The sequence below is a fragment of the Aotus nancymaae genome, unplaced genomic scaffold, assembly GCF_030222135.1.
Source record: "Aotus nancymaae isolate 86718 unplaced genomic scaffold, 86718_ANA_hifiasm-v0.15.2.pri h1tg000041l, whole genome shotgun sequence".
NCBI lineage: Eukaryota > Metazoa > Chordata > Mammalia > Primates > Aotidae > Aotus > Aotus nancymaae.
In genome coordinates this window covers 16,370,385-16,392,802 of record NW_026988455.1, presented here as the reverse complement: position 1 = coordinate 16,392,802, position 22,418 = coordinate 16,370,385, and the positions used below count along the sequence as shown (strand labels likewise).

The 22,418-nt window shown below is 40.0% G+C and overlaps 1 protein-coding gene across 8 annotated transcripts in view; it reads left to right on the top strand.

Annotated features, from left to right (window-relative positions):
• The window catches only part of DOCK8 (dedicator of cytokinesis 8), a 242,801-nt gene that overhangs the window by 82,749 nt on the left and 137,634 nt on the right, over positions 1 to 22,418 (top strand). For all 8 annotated transcript variants that reach the window (XM_064361489.1, XM_064361488.1, XM_064361493.1 and 5 more), the window contains 4 exons: positions 4,531 to 4,654; positions 9,359 to 9,571; positions 14,329 to 14,414; positions 20,829 to 20,895. In XM_064361489.1, coding sequence (XP_064217559.1) covers positions 4,531 to 4,654; positions 9,359 to 9,571; positions 14,329 to 14,414; positions 20,829 to 20,895 — 490 coding nt within the window. The remainder of the gene's footprint in view (positions 1 to 4,530; positions 4,655 to 9,358; positions 9,572 to 14,328; positions 14,415 to 20,828; positions 20,896 to 22,418) is intronic.

The window sequence follows — 22,418 nt, the reverse complement described above, 5'->3', positions numbered from 1 at the left end:
TTATAGTAAATCTTGACTTGAATTAGTCACCAAGCTAATCTTATCTGTTTTCTAGGCTATTTCTTGTCTTCTTGTTCTTCTTCTTTTTTTTTTTTTTTTGTTTTTTGGCTGAAAATGAACTGTTTGTTTTTAGAACACAATAAAATCCAGGGAGAGTGTCCTGTTCTTCCTACAGATGTCACTGGGATATCTTATTCTTTAATTAATTCAGTCAACTAAAATTAGTCGAATATCTCCTCTCTGTGCCAGAGTTATAAACTTTGTATTTGTATAATTGCTAGTAGCTCTTTTAATTTCTTACTTTATCTAGCTGGCATTTGATCTGCCTAATACCTTCCAATCTCACCTCATGTCCCTTTACCAGCTTGGTGGTTTTTCTATTAGTGCAGGAAATCAAATGAAATGGCATGTGACCTGGAGAAACTAGAACAAGGGCAAACCAACCCCAAAGCCCGCAGAAGAAACGTAATAAAATCAGAGCTGAAAGAGACATGAAATCCATACAAAAAAAGATCAATGAAACCAAAAGTTTGTTATTCAAAAGAATAAACAAGGTTGATAGACCATTAGCTAGATTAATAAAGAAAATGAGAGAGAAGATCCAAATAAGCACAATCAGACATGACAAAAATGACACTGTAACTGATGCATCAGAAATATAAAAAATCCTCAGAGACCATTATAAATACCTCTATGCACACAAACTAGAAAGCCTAGAAGAAATGGATAGATTCCTGGAAACACACAAGCCCCAAGATTAAAGCAGGAAGAAACTGAAATCTTGAACAGACCAATAATGAGTTCTGATATTGAATCAGTAATACAAGATCTACCCAAAAAAGTCCTTGATAAGATGGATTCACAGCCAAATTATACCAGACATACAAAGAAGAGCTAGTACCAACCCTACTGAAATTATTTTAAAAATTCAAGGAGGAGGGACTACTCTCTAACTCACTCGACAAAGCCAACATCATTCCGATACCAAAACCTCACAGAGACACAGCAGAGAAGAAAACTTCAGGCCAATATCCCTGATGAACATCAACATAAAAATCCTCAAGAAAATACTGACAAACCAAATCCAGCACCACATTGAAAAGTTAATTCATCACAATCAAGTAGGCTTTATTCCTGGGATGAGAGGTTGGTTCACCATACACAAATCAGTAAATGTGATTCATCACATAAACAATTGAAAACCACAGGATAATCTCAATAGACACAGAAAAGGCTTTTGATACAATTCAACATCTCTTCATATTAAAAACTCTCAACAAATCAGGCATTGAACAAATGGACCTCAAAATAATAAGAGCCATCTATTATCCATCTATCCACAGCCAACAACCGTATTTAAAAATGGGCAAAATCTGGAAGCATTCCTCTTGAGAACTGGAACAAAAGAAGGATGCCTACTCCCACCACTCCTGTCAACATAGTATTGGAAGTGCTAGCCAGAGAAATCAGGCAAGAAAAAGAAATAAAAGATGTCCCAATAGGAAGAGAGGAAGTCAAACTAGCTCTGTCATAGTGCAGGCAATATAATTCTGTACCCAGAAAACACCACAGACCCTGCTAAAAGGCTCCTAGAACTGATAAACAACTTCAGTAAAGTTTCAGGATACAAAATCAATGTACAAAATTTAGTAACATTTCCACACACCAGTAACGTCTAAGTTGAGAGACAAATCAAGAATGCAATTCCATTTATAATAGCCACAAAAAGAATAAAATACCTAGGAATACAGCTAATCAAGGAGGTAAAAGATGTCTACAATGAGAATTATGAAACACGCTGAAAGAGATCATAGATGACACAAACAAATGGACAAATCTTCCATGCTCATGGATAGGAAGAATCAATATTATTAAAATGGACATAGTGCCCAAAGAGATTTATAGATTCACTGCTATTCCTATCTAACTACCAACATCATTTTTTTCACAGAATTAGAAAAAAACTATTCTAAAATTCATGTGGAACCAAAAAACCTGAGTAGCCAAAGAAATCCTAAGCAAAAAGAACAAAGCCAGTGGCCTCACACTGTCTGACTTCATGCTACACTACGAGGCTACAGTAACCAACACGGCATAGTCCAGGTACAAAAACAGACACATAGACCAATAGAACAAGACACAGAACCAGAAATAAAGCCACACACCTACACCCATCTGATCTTTGATGAAGTTGACAATAACAAACCATGAGAAAAGGTCTCCCTATTCAATAAATGGTGCTGGGATGACTGGCTAGTTATAGATAGAAGATTGATACTGGACCCCTCCCTTTCATCATATACAAACATTAACTCAAGATAGGTGAAGGACTTAAATGTAAGACCTAAAACTATAAAAATCCTAGAGAAAAAAACTAGGAAATACTATTCTGGACATTGGCCTTGGCAAAGAATTTATGAATCAGTCCCCATAAGCAATTGCAACAAAAATAAAAATTGACAAGTGGGACCTAAAAAAACTAAAGAGCTTCTGCACAGCAGAAGAAACTATCAACAGAGTAAACTGACAACCTACTGAATAGGAGAAAATATTCACAAACTGTACATCTGAAAAATGTCTAATATCCAGAATCTATAAGGAACTAGAACAATTCAACCAAAAACAAACACATTTAAAAATGGGCAAAGGACATGAACAGATACTTCTCAAAGGAAGACATACATGTGGCCAACAAATATATGAAAAAATGCTCAACATCACTAATCATTAGATAAATACAAATCAAAACCACAATGCAATACCAACTCACACCAGTCAGAATTGTTATTATTGAAGTCAAAAAATAGTCTGGGCATGGTAGCTTATGCTTTTAATTCCAGCATTTGGGGAGGCTGAGGCAGGAGGATTATTTGAAGCCAGGATGTTGAGACCAGCTTGTGCAATGGAGGAAGATAGTGTCTCTACAAAAAAATCAAAATAAATGAAAAAAAAAAATTAGCTGGGCATCGTGGCATGCACCTATAGTCCCACCTACTGAGAGACTGAGGTGCGAAAATTGCTTGAGCCCAGGAGTTCAAGGCTGCAGTGAGCTATAATCAACACCACTGCAGTCCATCCTAGGTAGCAGAATGAGACCCTGTCTTTAAAAAAAAAACATAAAAAAAAAACAAAAGTAACATGGAAATTCGTTCGGTCACCATGAAATGCAGTGTCAAGATTTCTGAAAGAACTTAAAGCAGAACTGACATTCAACCCAGCTATCCGACTACTGGGTCTAATAGTTTATTTCCAAAGGAAAATAAATTATTCTACAAAAAAGACACATGTACACGTATGTTCATCACAGCACAATTCACAATAGCAAAGACATAGAATCAACCTAGATGCCCATCTTGATCAGTGGAGTAGATAAAGAAAAATGGGGTACATATACACCATGGAATACTACACAGCCATAAAAAAGAACAAAAGAATTATTTTTTACAGCAACATGGATGTGGCTGGAGGCCATTATCCTAAGTGAATTAACACAGGAACAGAAAACCAAATACTGCATGTTTTTTTGATAAGCGGGAGCTAAACAATGGGTAAATGTGGACATAAAGATAACACAGTAGACGCTGGGACTACTAGAAAAGGGAGGATGGAAGCAGGTATGAGTTGAAAAACTGCCCTTTGGGTACTATGCTCACTATGTGGGTGACATCAACATCATTCATACATCAAACCTCAGTGGCAAGCAATTTACCCATGTAATGAATTTGCACATATACCCCCAAACCTAAAATAAAAGTGGGAAAAAAAAAAGATAAAATATCCTGTATCCCCAACAGAAATTAAAATGGTGTGTGTTTGTGCACTTGACTTTGCAGCATGTTTTCCAAAGATGTGTTTGAGTCATGAAAATGGGAAATACACATGTTGGTTTCTGTAGTCATCACTTGACAACTTACATGTTTTACCTTTCTTCTGATGGCCTCATTTCTTCAGTGGCAGGGCTAGACATTCTATTTTAAACTCTTTCCATAGCTGCACATTTTTCAACACAATTTTAACAAAGTTCATAAAGTGGAGATTGAGGATGTTTACAAAGATAAATCATTTATTTTTATTTTTTCTTAACCATGTCCCGCCTGCTTTGTTCATTATTAAGAACATTGATGTGAAGATTAAATGGTTTTCTCTATTTTTATCTTCAAACGATTTCTATTTGATGCTTCTGCACATTGCTAGATTTATTCCAGCCACTTACACTAGGGTCATGGTTTAGCTTCAGCTTGGAGCCAAATGCCCCACAGCTGAAATGACCGCACCTCTGAAGTGGCATTTTCCCAGGCCATGCCTCCCTTTAATAATGAGCCAGCCAGAGGGTGAGTTTGTATCTCATTACAACAGAGCCTTGTATTAGGCCTGGTGCATAATTAAAGTGAGGAATTACAATTGGTTCCCTCTTTGAAAGCTCTCTCAGCACCATGTCTACAATTTAAGCCATTATTTTTATTTTTAATCTAATGGTTTGCCTCTCTTTCTCCCTCTTTCTCTCTCCAAATTAAATACCAACCATAAAAGAAATCAAGGAAGTCCAGAAATTTGTGGCTTTAAAAAGACTGGATCTCGAAAAGATTTTCACAAGACGCTTCCGAAGCAGACGTTTGAGTCGGAAACCTTGGAGTGCAGTGAACCCGATGCTCAGGTATTTCCTATCAACAAACATGGTTACCAGGTTACTGGACTCCTTGGCCCAGGGCATGCTGTCAATTTTACAAACTAGAATAAAGGGTGGACTCACAGAAAGTTTGAGTAGGAGGAACTTTACCATCTAAGTCAGTGATTTTTTTTTTCCAAACTTGTTTGTTGCCACAGAAATTGGTGTTCAAATGAAGACCCAGAAACCCAATGATTAAAACAGATAAAAGTGGAAAAGCTTAACTGGGGGACAGAGACACCTTGGGCCCATCCCTAGAACAATTTCTGCAGAGACTGTGGTGCCCCTAAAGCAAACTACAGAGTAATTAAAAGCTCCACACTGTGGCCAGATCCCCTGCATTCTCCTAATGATTCTACCATGTACTAACTCTAACTTCAGGCAGGACCATTAAACTTATTGGGCACATTTTCCTGCCCTGGGAAACAAGGACGATAATACTAATTCATGAGGTTATTTGAGTATTAAATGAATTAATATGCATAAAGAATTAGAATAATGACAACTACATATGCTTAGTGCCTAGTAAATGCTGGCACTGTTACTGTTGTCATTATTCTTATAAAGTGATTACAGTTTAAAATTCATATTGTGAAATGACCTTTTTTTTTTTTGAGACGGAGTCTCTCTGTGTCACCAGGCTGGAGTGGTACCATCTCGGCTCACTGCAACCTCCGCCTCCCGGGTTCAAGTGATTCTCCTGCCTTAGCTTCCCAAGTAGCTGGGACTACAGGCACGTGCCACCACACCTGGCTAATTTTTTGCATTTCTAGTAGAGACAGGGTTTCACCATGTTATCCAGGATGGTCTCAATTTCCTGACCTCGTGATCTGCCTGTCTCGGCCTCCCAAAGTGCTAGGATTACAGGTGTGAGCCACCACGCCCAGCCGTGAAATGAACTTTTAATACTATTCTGTAACTAATTTTTTAAATGTGTGGGGTCATGTGAAGAACCCCAGCAAACACTCTAACAAATGGAAGACAGAAAGAAAGAAATCCTTCCTTTGCATAAGACAGCCAAAGAACAATAGCCAAATAAATTTCAAGTTTCCAATAGTTAAGCGCTATACACATGCATTCACAGAAGCATTATTCATAGTAGCCAAAAGGTAGAAGCAACCCAAGTGTCCATCCGTAATGAATAGATAAAGAAAATGTGGTTGCCAGGGGCTGGGGGAGAGAGGAATGGGAAGTTATTGTTTAATGGGAGAGTTTCAGCTTTCCAAGATGAACAGCATTATGGAGATGGATGCTGGTGATGGCTGTACTGCAATGTCAATATGTTTAGCACTACTGAACTGTCCAACCTGCCCATTTTATCAATGAGAAAAATAAAATTGAGAAGAAAAAATGTTGTGTTCAAGTTTGCACAGAACTTCATGTAAACTAATACAGTTTTCAGCTTCCACGTGTCTTCATAGTACAGGAATCTCACCATGCTGGAAATGATTGGAGGTTTTAAAATCATACTTATTTTTCAGACAAGGTGGTCTCCCTAAAGCTAAGCCAACTACTTACTTGGAGCTCCACAGTGGAATCAGCCATCATTTCCAGCACTAAATATGACAAGCTTACTAAGGGATAGAATACCTGGATGCTCTGCTCTATGGGAGATTTGAGGGATTTTTTTTTATCAGTAATTTTGACTAAATTCCATCTTCACCCTATGTGATGACCAACTAAATTGTTTCTCTTATTAGACAGAAGCTACAGTAGGTATTTCAACAGAAGAAATTTAACACAGGGAATTGATTAAGCAGATTTTAGAGGTCTAAGAGAACCAAAAGAGAAAAATTGAGGCTATACTAAAATCATCATTATAGAAAACAGCACGCCACTCTGGGGCTGGGGTATACAGCAGTGGTTCTCCACTTTAGCGTCATCAGAATCCCCCAGAGGATTTGTTCAAACGTGGGTTGCTGGGCTCTGTCTGCTTTTTTCTGATTCAGTAGGTCTGGAGGGTGAACCTGATACCTTCTAATCAGCATTTCCTAAGTGATGCTGATGCTGCTGGTCCCAGGACCACAATTTGAAGACCACGGGTCTAGGGGAAGAGTTTGGAGTTGTCAGAATGTAGACGCTCAGAAGAGGGGCCTGGGAGCCAGGACTGAAATCCCTGAGAAGAAGGCACCACCCAGGCAGTGGTGTTATCTCAGGATCTCAGAGGGAAAGACCTCGTGGAATCTGGACTTGTTCCTCACAGGAGGAGGAATTGCCCAGCTGGTGCTGATACCTTCAAGGAAGTAAGATAAGGGTGATTCTGGAAGTGCCAAAAGAACCTGAAGGCTAGAACCAACTGTCACTAGGAAGGTGAGAGGACCAGCAACAGGAAGGAGCCAGGACCTTTGTCCCCCTCAAGCCATCCGGTAACCCTGTAGCGCCCCCTATTGACAGAACCTAAAGAGACAAGAAACCAGAAATATAATTTGCTGACCCAGTATCAAAGAACAAAACGTAAAAGGGTGAATTTGGAGCCCAGAGACAATAGGTGAAGACCAGCATACGCACAAAGCACACGCTTTCCTACAACATACTAACATAGCACTCAAGTCACTATCTGTGTTTAAGAGCCAAGTTGACCAAACGATCCAGAGGAAAGGATATCACTATATCAAAGAGACATCTTCACCCCCATGTTTATTGCAGCACTGTTCACAGTAGCCAAGACATGGACTCAACCTAAGTATCCATCAACAGAAGACTGGATAAAGAAAATGTGGTTTATATACACAATAAAATACTGTTCAGCCATAAAAAATGAAATCCTGTCCTTTGCATCAACACGGATGAGCCTGGACAATGTTAAGTGAAATAAGCCAAGCACAGTAAGACAAATACTGTATGATCTCACTTATATGTGGAAGATAAATAAGTTGATCTCATAGAAGTAGAGGGTAGAGTAGTGGTAACTAGAGTCTGAGAAGGGTGGATGGAGAAGAGAATAGAGAGGTTGGTTAATAGTTACAAAATTATAGCTAGATAGGAGGAATAAGTTCTAGTGTTCTATAGTACTGTAAGGTGACTAGAGTTAATAATAATTTATTCTGTATTTCCAAATAGCTAGAAGAAAGGATTTTGAATGATCCTAACGCAAAGAAATAATCATTGTTTGAAGTGATGGATACGTTAATTACCCTGATTTGATAATTGCACATTGTACACAGGTATCAAAATATTATACCCCATAATAGGTACAAATATTATGTGTCTATTAATTTTTTCTTTTTTTTTGAGATAGAGTTTCACTCTTGTTGCCCAGGCTGGAGTATAGTGGCATGACCTTGGGTCACTACAACCTCCACCTCCCGGATTCAAGCGATTCTCCTGCCTCAGCCTCCTGAGTAGCTGGGATTACAGGCACCAGCCACCATCATGCCTGGCTAATTTTTTTTATATTTTCAGTAGAGATGGGGTTTCGCCATGTTGGCCAGGCTGGCCTCGAACCCCTGACCTCAGGTGATCCACCTACCTCGGCCTCCCAAAGTGCTGGATTTCAGGCATGAGCCCAATATTTTAAAAATAGTGCATTATTACAGAAGCTAGATGTGCACTTTAAATTATCAGAAAATTAGTGTGGCAGACAGATTCTGTGGTTGCCCCATCATCTGGACCTGTGACATTCACACCTTTGTGATGTTCATCCCCGACTGAGTGGGACCTGGGACTTGCTTCTATCAAAACAATATGGCAAAGAGTGATAGGCTGTCACTTTGATCTTATTATGTAGCAACCAAAATGGATTAAAGACTTAAATGTGGCTGGGCGCAATGGCTCACGCCTGTAATCCCAGCACTTTGGGAGGCTGAGGCAGGCAGATCACCTGAGGTCAGGAGTTTGAGACCAACCTGGCCAACATGGTGAAACCCCATCTCTACTAAAAATACAAGAATTAGCCAGATGTGGTGGCAGGCCCCTATAGTCCCAGCTACTTGGGAGGCTGAGGCAGGAGAATCGCTTGAACCCCAGAGCCAGAGGTTGTAGTGAGCTGAGATGGTGCCACTGTACTCAAGCCTGGGTGTTGCAGCAAGACTCCGTCCCAAAAAAAAAAGTAATCATACCTCACTGCACCCTTGACGTCCTAGACTGGGCTCAAGCAGTCTTCCTACCTAAGCCTTCCAAGTAGCTAAGACTATGGGTGCATGCCACCATGCCTGGCTAAGTTTTGCTTTTTTTCTCTTAGTGAGAGAGTCTCATTGTGTTGCCAGGCTAGTCTTGAACTCCTGACCTCAAGCGATCCTCCCACCTTGTCCACCCAAAGTACTAGGATTACAGGTATAAGCCACTGCTCCTGGCCCAGTGTCCTTTTTATTGCACCTTCTTGCAGCTCTGTTTTGCTCTAGTGGGAGACATGAGCATGGTTCATTAAGAGGCTTGGCCCTCAGCCCCAGGAAAGAACAAGCTGACCACTGATAGGAACGTAGTGCTGTTTTTAGTCCTTTCCTTAGGACTGGTTTGTCTGCATATCATGAGTAACTACCTGTTTCCAAGTGAGAAGAAGACATTTAATTTTAGAATAGTCCAGCCAGGAAGCTAAGATGCCATTCTTGTAAAACCCCCAGTTTCTTCAGAAAGCTTGAGGATTGCCTGAGATTCTGTAGTCCCAAATTGGAGCAGTCTTGAGATCCCAGATTCTTTAGTTCTCATTTTAGACTCGCTGTCTCTCTCACAAAGACCCACTGTTTTCTCTCACAGACAGGCCCCCGCCACCTAAACGTGCTGTGCGATGTGTCTGGGAAAGGCCCCCTCACTGCCTGTGACTTTGACCTCCGCAGCCTGCAGCCTGACCAGCGGCTAGAAAACCTCCTGCAGCAAGTAAGTGCCGAGGACTTTGAGAAGCAGAACGAGGAGGCCCGGAGGACCAATCGGCAGGCCGAGCTCTTTGCCCTTTACCCAACAGTGGATGAGGTGGGTGCCACTGTCTGCATACTGGAGAATCTCAATGAAGTCTCTGAGAGTCACGTGGATGATTGTGGTGTTCATTATTACTGTATAGCAGCCCGTGATATCAGGGCTCACATGTATGATTTCTGGGGCCGTGTTTTTCACTCAGGCAAGCCCAGGTGCCATAGCAGAACCAATATTGATTATCGTACAGATGGGATTCTGATAATAATAACTACTGGAATTGTCATAGCACTTTACACAATATATTCACTGAGAGTATCTCATTGAATCCCCAAATGTTTCAAGGGTCTATATGTAGTAATCACACCCAGCAAGTCAAACCATTCTATTATTTGAAGGTATATGTGGCAACGAATCCATTGAGACATATATTACTTAAACTTTGATGTTGTTGAATGCTTTGTTACTTTCTTTTAATGGTCTCTGAGCAATCAGAGGGACCTGCTTTGAAAACATTTTGGGCTAAGATGATCACAGCCCATGCTCCCAACATGTAGGACTTCGGGATCTTGATTGTTTACTTCTTCGTTGGCACTGACCCACAACAATAGGATAATGTAGACTTTGCCTGTGATCACTGCCTGGGGCACTTTGGAGGAAATGAGAAATGACCCTTGTTTAAGCCTTGTGTCTGTTTGAACTCCTCATACTTCATGGGAGGCACTCAGTTTTCCCCTCTGCATGTGAGGTTATCTACACTTCTGGGTCTTGCCAGAACAGATTACCGCTATATCTCTGCTGTCCAAATTTTATTAAAGGTTCAGTTGCAAGAAACAAGATTTGGGAAAACTTGGCATAAAAGATATTCTGTCCATCCATGCCTCTAAATAATTGAAATTCAATCCTTGGAATAAGCAAGACCATCAGAGAGCCTGATACCCCCACCCTTCCGGATTGTGTTAGCTGACCTGCCCTTCGGTGAACTCACCACTGTCAGCAGGGAGGACAATAAAGGAAACAGCAGTCATGAGATAGCATATCATGTCCACATGGAAATAGTGTTGTTGACATTGACCTACCCATCATCTAGCACCTTCCTCTTTGAGGATCTAAAGGGCAATTCAAGTCTTCAGACAAAGAAGGGTACTTCTGCTGAGATAATATGAACACTTAGAGATTTTGCTCATTTTGTATCTAACTATCTTAAATTCTTTACTTAGAGCAAATTTCTGTCCACCTTCACCAAATGGGGCAGCTTACTGATTAGCGTCCTGAATTTATATATTCCAGCTTTCTTTTCTTTTTTTATCCTAAGCACCTTGGTTTCCTCATCTATTTTTATTTTATTTGCAGTTTTCGTCAGCAGTTTCAAATGCTCTTCTGAATGAGGCAGATTATAAAAATAAATTATCTCACTTATATACAGAATCTAAAAAAGTAGATCTCATAGAAACAGAGTAGAAAAGTGGTTACCGGGGAAGATATTGATCAAAGTCTACAAAGTCTCAGACTGGAGGAATATGTTTTAGTGACCTACTGCACTGCATAGTGACCAGAGTTAATAATAATGTGTTATATATTTCAAAACTGCTTTCAAAAAAGATTTTTAATTTTCTTATCACACACACACACAAGATAAGTTGGTGAGGTGATAGATATATTAATTAGCTTGATTTAATCTTTCTGCAATGTATACATAGATCAAAACATTACATTGTACCCCATAAATGTACACAATTACTATTTGTCAATTAAAAACTAAATTAATAAAGTATGAATAATGTGAGCAATATCATCACCTGTATTATTAGAAAGCAAGAATTAGGTTAAAGAGCTTTTTCAAGATTCAACAGATAAATTATAAAATGGGGCCCTGACCCATTAGCTCCAAAATTCATGTTTGCTTGTTTGTGTATCTGCATACCTATGACTACCTGGTATGTTAGCACATATAACTGAAATCCAAAGATGATATTTTTAAATATCGTGTAACTTTTCAGTTTCCATCCATAACATTAAGACTTTTTACCAGATTTGTCAAGATACATTAAATCAGACCGATTTGGCCTTTACTTTCCTCCCTCTTCCTCTCAGTTCTCTGATGGAGATGCCAACATGTAATAGAGGGACCCAAAGTGGATGCCAGAAGAGAGAGAACAATTAAAGGATGCAGAGAATATGTCCAGTGAGACATTTGCTTGTCAGTGTCTCCCTGGTGGTACTAGACAGGAGAATGTCCCATCTGAATTGATTGAAAGAATGAAACATAGCCTGGTTTTAGAGGAACTTTGTTTTATGATCTTTGAAACAATGCAGACACTCTGTTGGGACTGAAAGTTATAATCTAGCAGCAGGCCTAATGGGGCCCGCTTTTATTGAGTAGAGAGAAATGCTTTGTAATTTAGTGTACCAGTTATTTTTAAATTGGCATGTCTAAAATGCTTGAGAGCCTCTATACCAGCCCTTTAATATTTTGAAGCTTGTACTTATAATTTGTACTTTATCCTAAGAAAGTTCTATGGAAGAAAGGTAAATTGCTACCTACTCTGAAATGATTACAAATACTGGTTTTTTTAATGATACAATCAGATTTTTAAATATTATCCTTACTTGATTTCCCTGTAAGGAAAGTTAGACGAGAGGTAAACTAGTATATCCAGGTTATGGCTGAGTCTACAGGAGAAGCAAAAGTTGGACTTAACCACCAAGGTTCCATAAGGCAAGTTGTTTCCCTAATTCATTCTGATTCTACAAAAGGCATTCTATGTCTATCACTGAGAAAGATTCCACTAATACTTTAAATCATGGAAAAGTTTGCTGAGGCTCTTGGTTGCAAGTGACAGAACCCAACTAAAACCAACTCAGAAAAAAAGGTGGGGTGAGTACTTCTTGGCTCACCTAAGGAAATCACAGGTAGGCAAATGTGGAGTTGACCTCCAGATCCTCTGGGACAGTAACTGAAAGAGTATCATCTCTCTTGTACCGTCTCTTCCTCTCTCATTATATTTTTCATTCCCTTCATTTATGTGTGTCTTTAGGATGATGAAAACAAGAGGTATCCACTAACGTTTCACATTTCCACTTCGCGCCTTCTTGGGAATTAGTTCCCATTTCAGTTAGCTGTAAAGACTGAAGAAATTTATATAGATTAGAGGAGACGTAGGAAATACATCATCCAAATGTTGTATGTGGGCTTTGCTTGGATCTTCATTTAACAAAAATAACAGTAAAAACAAATTGAGACAGTCAAGGAAATTTGAAACTGACAAAAATTATTTAGTGCCAATAAGAAATTGTTATTAATTTTAGGCATAATAATGGTATTGCTATATGTTTTTTAAAGTCTTTATCTTTTAAAGATATGTACTGAAATATTAATATTTATATGGTCTCTGGGAAGTTGCTTCTAAGTAACCCAGTATTGAGAGAGAAAGGTAGTAAGTGGGTGAATAGATGAAAGCAGAACGCCCATGAGTTGAGCTTGTTGAAGCCAGGTGATGGGTGATTAGTGGTTCGTTGCATTACTCTCTCTACTTTTGCATATGTTTAAAATTTTCCAAATGACAATCTTTTTTAAAAGGATTTCAAAAATTAGAATCTAGACCAAAGGCAGTCCTAGAAATCCATGAGTGTCTCTACCTTCAGGTTGTTTTCCAGTTCGGGAGATCCTCCCTTTGGATATGTCTGTTCCAATCATCCTAAAAGTTCCAGACTGCTCCGAGGGAGTCTAGCTTGGGGTAGGCACCAGAAGTGTCTCCTCTGAAATAAACTCAGCCATTCCACCTAGCAGCATGGCCAACTGTAACCACAAGGAATGGGGACCACAGGGAGAGGCTGGAGTAATGATGAGTTTATCACATGGATCATTCCACCAGAGTGGGTACATATTTACCAGGAAGGTGATTTTGCTGCTATTTGGAAGAATGTTAGACTTGCCGGGGGGTATTCAATGGAAATCTCCCAGGAAAAGACAGTGAGACATGACCCTGTTCTTTGGACCCTTGTGATCGGCAGAGCACTCACCAGCGTTTGGAAAGCATACTACAAGAGTGAGAATTACTGTTTTCAAGGATTTGCACTGCTTATTTTTGCATACATGAATATAATTAAGATAGAATGATAGTTCAGATGCAGGTGTTAAAGTTACAATAGGGACTTGACATTCTCCTTAAGTCTTTAGGTTCTGTGAGGTAAAATAAACAAGTAGAGCTCTTAATTTGTCATTACTAAGTTTCATATACCTAGCACTTCAGCAAGTTCTAACGGCATAAGCCTGCCTAGAACTTGTCAATTCAACCCCAATCTCTATCACCTGTTTAAGAAAACAGTGAACTGAGAAAATGACTCTGTGTTATAGGATCGATGGTTTACAGCCTTAAGTGAACCATTCTGACTCAGATTTCAAATCTGAAAGTCACATACTTACTAGTAAAGCCCTTGACAGGAGAAATATTCTGAATGTGTAATTAGAGTGGGCAAAAAACACACAAAAACATCAACAATAGGTAAAAGATTTTGCAATGCCATCTGGTGGATGTTACTAAGCCATATCCATGTTCACATTTCCTTCCTTCCTCCTTCAGTCTCTTTGTCTTAAATGCTTGGTTTCTAAAAGGAGAAAATGTTTGCTGTAATTCCTGGCTTTGAAGGTCAGGGGTTGGATGACAGACTTTGTTATAAGAGGTAGAGTGTTAGAAATAAAGCAAATCTAAGTGAACTTGAGCCATGGAAGGCAACCTTCCCTTCCCTGGGTTAACTCTAACTGGAACTCCTCACAGAATTTACTAATGATTTCCTTATGATGTGATTAATAATAGGAGGATGCTGTGGAAATACGTCCGGTACCAGAATGTCCCAAGGAGCATCTGGGCAACAGAATATTGGTCAAGTTGCTGATGTTAAAGTAAGTATCAACCAACACACTACCACTACTTTGAGATTGATCTTGTCTTTTAGATACAAATGTTGTGTTTATCATCAGAGCTTGAATCAGAGAGAAGTTCCCAAAATACTTTTAACACTGAGCAGCTGTGGAGTAGTAGAAAGGGCACCATTTGAGTCTATTCCTGGATTTTTTTTTTCTACCAACCTTTTGACAGTCATTCTTCTACAATACAGAAAGCAAACACAAGTGTCTACTAAAGTTAGACATGTAAGGTAATTGAGTGAAATGACCTATGTTAAGAAAAATAACACTTACATCAGTGGTGTGCTGGAGTCAGCTCTACTAACTCATGACAGCTGACAGTGCACATCTCTTCCTAACCCTGTGTTCAGTGAAGTCACATTGGTAACTTTAATTGGCCATGGTAAAAGTATTTACAATGTAGAAATCAGCCAATGCTACAAGAGTGCACCACCCTCAGCACTGAGATTATTTATTAAACATTTGCCAGTATGCCACTGTTGAAACACAATGATAAATTCAACTAGAACTCAGTCTTAGTGCCAGGGGACAATAGGGAGTGGTGGGGACTGTAGTAACCATGTTAAGGGGGCACTCACTACTAGCAACAGCCAATTCTTGCCATCTGAATAAACAGGCCCATTTTTGTAAACTGTTTATTTTTTTCAAGAGAAGCTGGAAACCCAGATTTTTCTGCATAATATACCGACTCCCTAAGTATATTCTCATTCCCTTTATACATCATACAATTAAAACAAAACACAGCTACAATCTGGTTTCAGATTGTGGGCCAATTATTTGCCACATCTACTTTAAAGCAGTTACATCCATATGTTTTGATTGTATACTTTGACAGTAAAAAAAAAAAGTCCTCTATATACATATATTAATTTTGTACTTTCACATTAAAATATCTACATTATAAAATATATAATTGAGAAATTTTAAAGGATGAACTAGATAAATGTAAATAAATTCTAGTATTTTCTTCTTGCACTGCAAGATTGTCTTGTGTCCTCCCAGAGTGCTTCCATGTCTCTCTTCCTCTCTGCAGACCGCTACTTTCAAGAATTAGTTCTTCCTCTTCAAATCTACAGATGAAAACTTTAAAGTTGTACATAGTCTACCTAAGCAAAACTACAGAAGCGTAACATTTCTTTATATAGCGTTAGAAGGGTCACCCCTCTCTCCAAGTCAATTCAAGGGTCCCTTCAGCAGCCCCTGGTTTACAGTGAGAAGGCATGTGGATTCTGGATGTAAGGCTGGGTTTCAACCCTGGGAACTTCCCTGGGATTTTGAGTTCTTACCTATAAATGAAGTTGATAGACCTTATGGTCTCCAAGTTCCCACCTACCACAAACTTCTATGATTCTAACACACAGCCTCTCCCAAGTTCTTCTGCCTCGGAATACAAGCCAGCAAGTCTGCCTGCACAGTGATGGGTGGTCTCTTGATGTTATAGTCTCCTCCCCCTGGCCACTTCTACCAGAAGGGCTTCAGGGCCTTTTGTATAGAGAAATGAGCAGCCCATAAACCAGCTGAGTATCTAGTATGGCACAGAAAAGCTAGCTCTAGCCCTTGCAAGCCAACCTGGAAGTGGGAGCTTCCTCGCCTGTCTGGTCGGCAGGAGGACCGACTGGAAGTGGCTGTTCCCCTCTGCATTGTTTAGGAAGCCTTCTCTATTGTCTGAGGCACCCACCTGCCCCCCACAGAATGCATCATCAGGCTACTTTTAGATGCAGTGACTATGTCATTTGATATGGCAGAAATTCTCCCGTATGGTGCTCATCACCAAGCTTACTAGACCTCTCCAATGAATAGAGGCAGCTGTTCTCACAGGTGGGAAAACATGGCCACTAAGAAGATGTGTGTTGTTATTTATTTATTTATTTTTTAAGTTGATGGAGGCCAAGTGCAGTGACTCACACCTGTAATCCCAACACTTTGGGAGGCCAAAGTGGGAGGATCACTTGATGCCGGGAGTTTGAGACCAGGCTGGGCAATATAGTCAGAACCCCGTCTACAAAAATTAACAGATGTGGTGATGCACCTTTAGTCCTAGCTACAATGGGAGGCTGAGGTGGGAGGATCGCTTGAGGCCAGGAGTTCAAGTCTGCAGTGAGCTATTATCATGCCACTGTACTCCAGCCTGAGTGACAGAGTGAGACCCTGTCTCTAAAATTAAAAAAAGAGGAGTCACTTGAATATCTCTTAATGAAAATTGTCAAGTGCAGTTTCTAGTGATATCCCCCCAACTGTCAAAGCAGAAGTGAAGTCGAATTGACATATTCACCAGGTGCCTTGGCCAGCTCAAGTGTTTTAAATAGTATCCATGCTAACATATACCCGCAAGAGAAAAGATGGACCAAAGAGATAGCCCCAGAATAACCACTTAGAGTAAACTAGACAAAAGAAAAGAAACAAATTCTTATAGGTAAGCCTAGAATGTTACAGTTTGAATACTGAAAATATAAGGGTAATATTAATGGCAGATGTTTTCCCATTGACATTATATGCAGGATTCTATTTCTAGAACTACAGATTTGGCCAGGCGTGGTGGCTCACGCCTGTAATCCAAGCACTTTGGAGGCCAAGGTGGGCGGATCACCTGAGGTCGGGAGTTCAAGACCAACCTGACCAACATGGTGAAACCCCATCTTTTAAAATAAAAAAATAAAAAAACAAAAAAATAAAAAAACTACAGATTTTAGCAGCTGAGGAATTTGTTTAAAGTCATGGACATCTATCTGTAACTGTCTCTGTATTGCTTTTCAGAAATCTATAAACTCTCAAAGACACAGAAAGAATTAGGCTCCTGCCAATTCTGTGTTTGTAACAGAAAAAAAAGAATGATAACACAGTATTTTTCTGTTTTGTATTTTAAGTGGAGAAAGATTTTTAGGATTTAATACCATCTTATAAAAAGTAATCTTAGCTCTTAGGAGTCTTCTTGATGGTGAAACTTTAATGTACAGAAAGTTTACCCAGGGAGTTTATTTTAAATGTGGATTTTAGAGGACCTCCCATAACAATCTCCCTCAAGAGATTCTGGTTGTGTAGGTCTCAGGTAGATCAAGAAACCTGCAGGCTGGAAAACTTCTTTTGCTTCAGAATGCTAGTTTTGGGGAACTACACTTGAAGAACAAACACTCATAGAAAAAGCCCAGGTTCTGTGATCAGAGACAGCTGGCCTCAAAGCCTGACTGTGCTCATTCCTAACTTTGTGGACTTTGGCAAGTTCCTTAATTCCTGAGAACGTTGGTGTCCTAGTGTGTTAAATGCAGATAATATCTGAATTATGCTGTAGTCGTGTAAAGAGGCTGATGTGTGGAAAGCACTTATTACAGCACAATTTTAAGTCTTTAATAAATGTCAATTCTCTTTTCCATTCTCTGAACCACAGAGGACTTACCACTCAGTACCTACCTAAGTATATCATAGCAATATTCAGGCCCTTTGTGTAGTAGGTAGGACACAATTAAATATAGGTTGGCCATTCTAGGCAGCAGCTGCTGAGTCTGGGCACAAGAAAGCCCCAAATTGGCCTGGTATGGTGGCTCACACCTGTAATCCCAGTACTTCGGGAGGCCAAGGCAAGTGAATCACCTGAGGTCAGGAGTTCAAGACCAGCCTGGACAACATGGTGAGACCCCATCTCTACTAAAAATACAAAAATTAGCCAGGCATGGTGGCGTGTACCTATAATCCCAGCTTTTGGGAAGGCTAAGGCAGGAGAATTGCTTGAACCCCAGTGGCAGAGGTTGCAGTGAGCTGAGATTACACCATTGTACTCCATCCTGGGCGAAGAGTGAAACTCCATCTCACCAAAGAAAAAAGAAAAGAAAGCCCCCAGTTAATGTGCAATTACCTAATAATAGAAATAATAATCATAGAAATCCTCAGCACTGGGCTTTCAGGTGGTAAAATGTACATCACATAAAATCTACCATCTTAACCATTTTTAAGGTATGGTTCAGTGGTGAGTACATTCACATTGTTCTGCAACCATCATTGCCATCCACCTCCAGGAATTTTTCTCTTCCCAAACTGAAACTCTGTACCCATTAAACAATAACTCCTTACGCTCTCTACTCCCCAGTACCTGGCAACTACCATTCTACTTTCTACAGCAATAGCAAATCCCTCTATGAATTTGACTACTCTAGGTGCTTCATATAAGGGGAATCATAAAGTAACTGTCTTTGTGACTGGCTTCTTTTACTTACCATCGTGTCTTCAGATTCATCTATATTATAGCATGTATCAGAATCTCCCTCCTTTTTATGGCTAAATAATATTCCATTGTATGTGTGTAGTACATTTTGCTTTGGCCTCACATGTGCATCTGTCCATGGACACTTGGGTGACTTCCACCTATTGGCTATTGTGAAGAGCGCTGCTACTCAGCATTGTTTTAAGGTATATTCACACACATCATCTTACATGATCCTCACAACAGCCTGGAAAATGGAAAAGCAAGTGTCCTTTCCTTATTTTGCAGATAAATAAATGGAATTCGGAAAGGTAGGTAACCTGGTTAGGATCACAGAATTAGCAGGGGGTCGAAGAGGAACAGAGTCCAGGTCTCTGCCTGGGTGCCCTGGGAGTCTGCCATGATTCCATATTGCCTCATTTCCAAAGGTGCCATTTTAGCAAATAACCCTTTTGTCTGTGTTCATACTCTGTCCAAACATTCTTCTAAAAAGTCCTCTTTTGAGACAAAGCTATCCATTGATAAGGACATCCTCTTGCACATAGCTGGAGACACAGCATAGCTTTACTGACGTGACGTCTGATTAATGGTGGACTGGGACCCTTTTCCTGGTGCTCTCAGCAGGTAACATCCAAGGCCATGGGACATCAAGCTAAGAAACTTGGAAGACATTCATCAGTGTTCCACATGCACCTATAATGTCCACCAGGATACTAAAGGTGGATAATGCAGCAGGTTTATGCTTTGGGGTTCACCATTTCAAGGGGAATTGGCAATTCGGGTCAATATGAGGGCTCCTCTTTCTAGCTCTCATGGGGCCCAGGCACCTCAGTGTTTATCTGCTGTGCTCAGTCCACTCCCTGGCCTCAACTCAGCAACTCCCCAGTAATGGAGTTAGGAAGGGCCAGACATCCATCCCCATCAAAACCTAGTATTCTTCTGACTGTCACACTATCAGTCTAAGGAAAAGCAATCGAACTTTTCTTTTGTTGCCATCTGCAAAGTCTCATTCCTTAGAATTGAATAATACAGAGCTTATTCTTTAACATTTTGTTGCTGTTGTTTCAATGGCTTTAGGGTACAAGTGGTTTTTGGTTACATGGATGAATGTATAGTGGTGAAGTTTGAGATTTTAGTGCACCCATCACCCAAGTAGTGTACATTGTACCCAATATGTCATTTTTTGTCCCTCATCACCCTCTATTCTCCCCATTCTGAGTCTCCAAGGTCCGTTACACTATTCTGTTTGTCTTTACATACTCATAGCTTAGTTCCCACTAACGTATGGCACTTGGTTTTCCTTTCCTGAGTTACCTCCTAAGTAACTACACGAGAGGCTGAGGCAGGAGAATTGCTTGAACATGGGAGGCAGAGGTTGCAGTGAGCTGAGATCGTGCCACTGCACTCCAGCCTGGGCAACAAGAGCAAGACTCCATCTCAAAAAAAAAAAAGCAGCACTTTTCACAATAGCCAAAAGGTGGAAGTTACTCAAGTGTCCACGAACAGATGTAAATATGAGGCCAAAGCAAAATGCGCTACATACACTTACACAGTTCCTAAGTGAAGTAACTCAGGAAAACCAAATGCTGCAGTTAGTGGGAACTAAGCTATGAGTATGCAGGAACAAACAGAGTTCCACCCAGCTGCACCCAAGTTCCTGAAAAAGACATTATTTCCCTCCTTTTTATGGCTAAGTAGTATTCATTAGTGTATATATACCACATTTTCTTTATTCACTCAGTGGTTGATGGGCAATTAGGTTGGTTCTATATCTTTGCGATTGTGAAAACAGATACTATCCTAACAATAAAATGTGAGATACGAACAAGTCCATTACCTTAGACAGAAAGTCTACCCTCTGAAAACACAGTTGTTACAATGATAAGAAGATGGATCAGACTAAAGATCCATTCAGCCCACTTTCTCTGCAGTGCTACCAATAAGCAATTTTTGGGAGACATCCCAAAAATATCCAGCATGCTTTTGTAATGTCCACTATGATCTCAAGTGATTAGGAATATTTCACAAACCTCCCATATTTCTCCATTAATATCCCAGTGTGATTCTCATATACTTGGAGTTTTCCAAATATTTCTGGAAACTGCTCACATTTTTAACCAGTTTATCCAGGCATTTTCAGAAAATTCAAAATTATCTTAAGTTACAGCCACATAGATTTTCCTCTCTTTCTATGATAGGTTCGAGATCGAAATTGAGCCTCTGTTTGCCAGCATTGCCCTCTACGATGTTAAAGAAAGGAAAAAGGTAAGAAAGCAAAGAAAAATCCATCCACAAGGCACATATGTTGTTTATGATTCTTTGGATGTATGTTTCTAAATCGTCTTTGCAGCAAGAACCTATCAGATTTGAAAGCAAATGATCTTTGATGGGTCCAGTTCTGTTGCCTTTGCGATTTTTCAAGCCGTGGTCTGAGAACATAATTTATGATCTTTGAAGGATTTTTTAGGGAAAGGCTCCTGGAGGTGCTGGCCTGGCTGGAATAGAGAAAGAATGAAATAGTCAGCACATGGGGTTATATAGAAAACAAACCCATTTAAATACATTTTTAACAAGCTGGGATGTGCATGTAAAGCTTCCTCAGTTTGAGAGTTCTAATGTGAAATAGGATCATCATGATTGAAGGGTAAAGGTCTCAATTTGTCATGGTAAAGGTCTCAATTTGAGAGACCTTCTCCCCTTCATCACCAAGAGAATTTTAGGGGGGAGTGGTTGTCCAGGCAGAGACTACATTTATCAGCCTCCTTTGCAATGAGGGGTGATCATGTGACTGAATTCTCTCCAGTGAATTGTGAGCAGAAGCAATGTGTCAAACTTCCAGGCCTCCTCCATCCTCATTGAGACATGGTAAAGGTCTCAATTTGTCACAGAGCAAAGACCTCACCAACTGTAATGTGTTTTTAATGAAAACAGTGACCAAGACTTCTCTGTGCATGTTTAATGTTTAGTCATTTTCTGACTCCTAGAAGAGGACAGCAATAGCAAATCCCAAAATAGAAGATGGACACTTCTGCCCTTCTTCACCCATAATCATTCTGTATTTAAGGAAACATGTATCTTCTGCATAAATATTAATGATCACCGAGATTTGTGTAGTTAGGATAGGTTAACTGCTGAAAACAAGCAGAACCCCAAATTCAGTGGTTTAAAGCAGTAGTTCTCAAACTTGAGCATACGTCAGAATCCCCTGAAGGACTTGCTAAAACACACTTTGCTGGGGCCCACCCACAGAGTTTCTGATGCAGTATGTCCAGGTGGGACCTAAGAATTTGCATTTCTAACAATCCCCTGGTGATGCTGAAACTGCTGTTCAGGGGACCACATTTTGAAAACCACTGGCTTATAAACGACAATTTGCTGTCTTTGTTTCTTTAAGCATCCAGGGCGGGAGGAGGGACCGCTCTGTTCCACCCAGTCATTCAGAAACGCAGGCTGGCAGTGGCTCCTCCATCTTCAATATGTGCTCTTCCCAAATCACTCTTGTCACTGCCATTGCTGCCCCTGAAGAAGAGAAAAGAAGGATGAAGGAGGCCTGGAAGTTTGACACATTGCTTCTGCTCACAATTCATTGGAGAGAATTCAGTCACATGATCACCCCTCATTGCAAAGGAGGCTGGTAAATGTAGTCTCTGCCTGGACAACCACTCCCCACTAAAATTCTCTTGGTGATGAAGGGGAGAAGCCAAACATATGTGGCTCTTAAGTAATACTACACTAAGAGAGCCAGGAGCACTGTTCACATCATGTGCTTTCTCAGAATCTTCACTAAG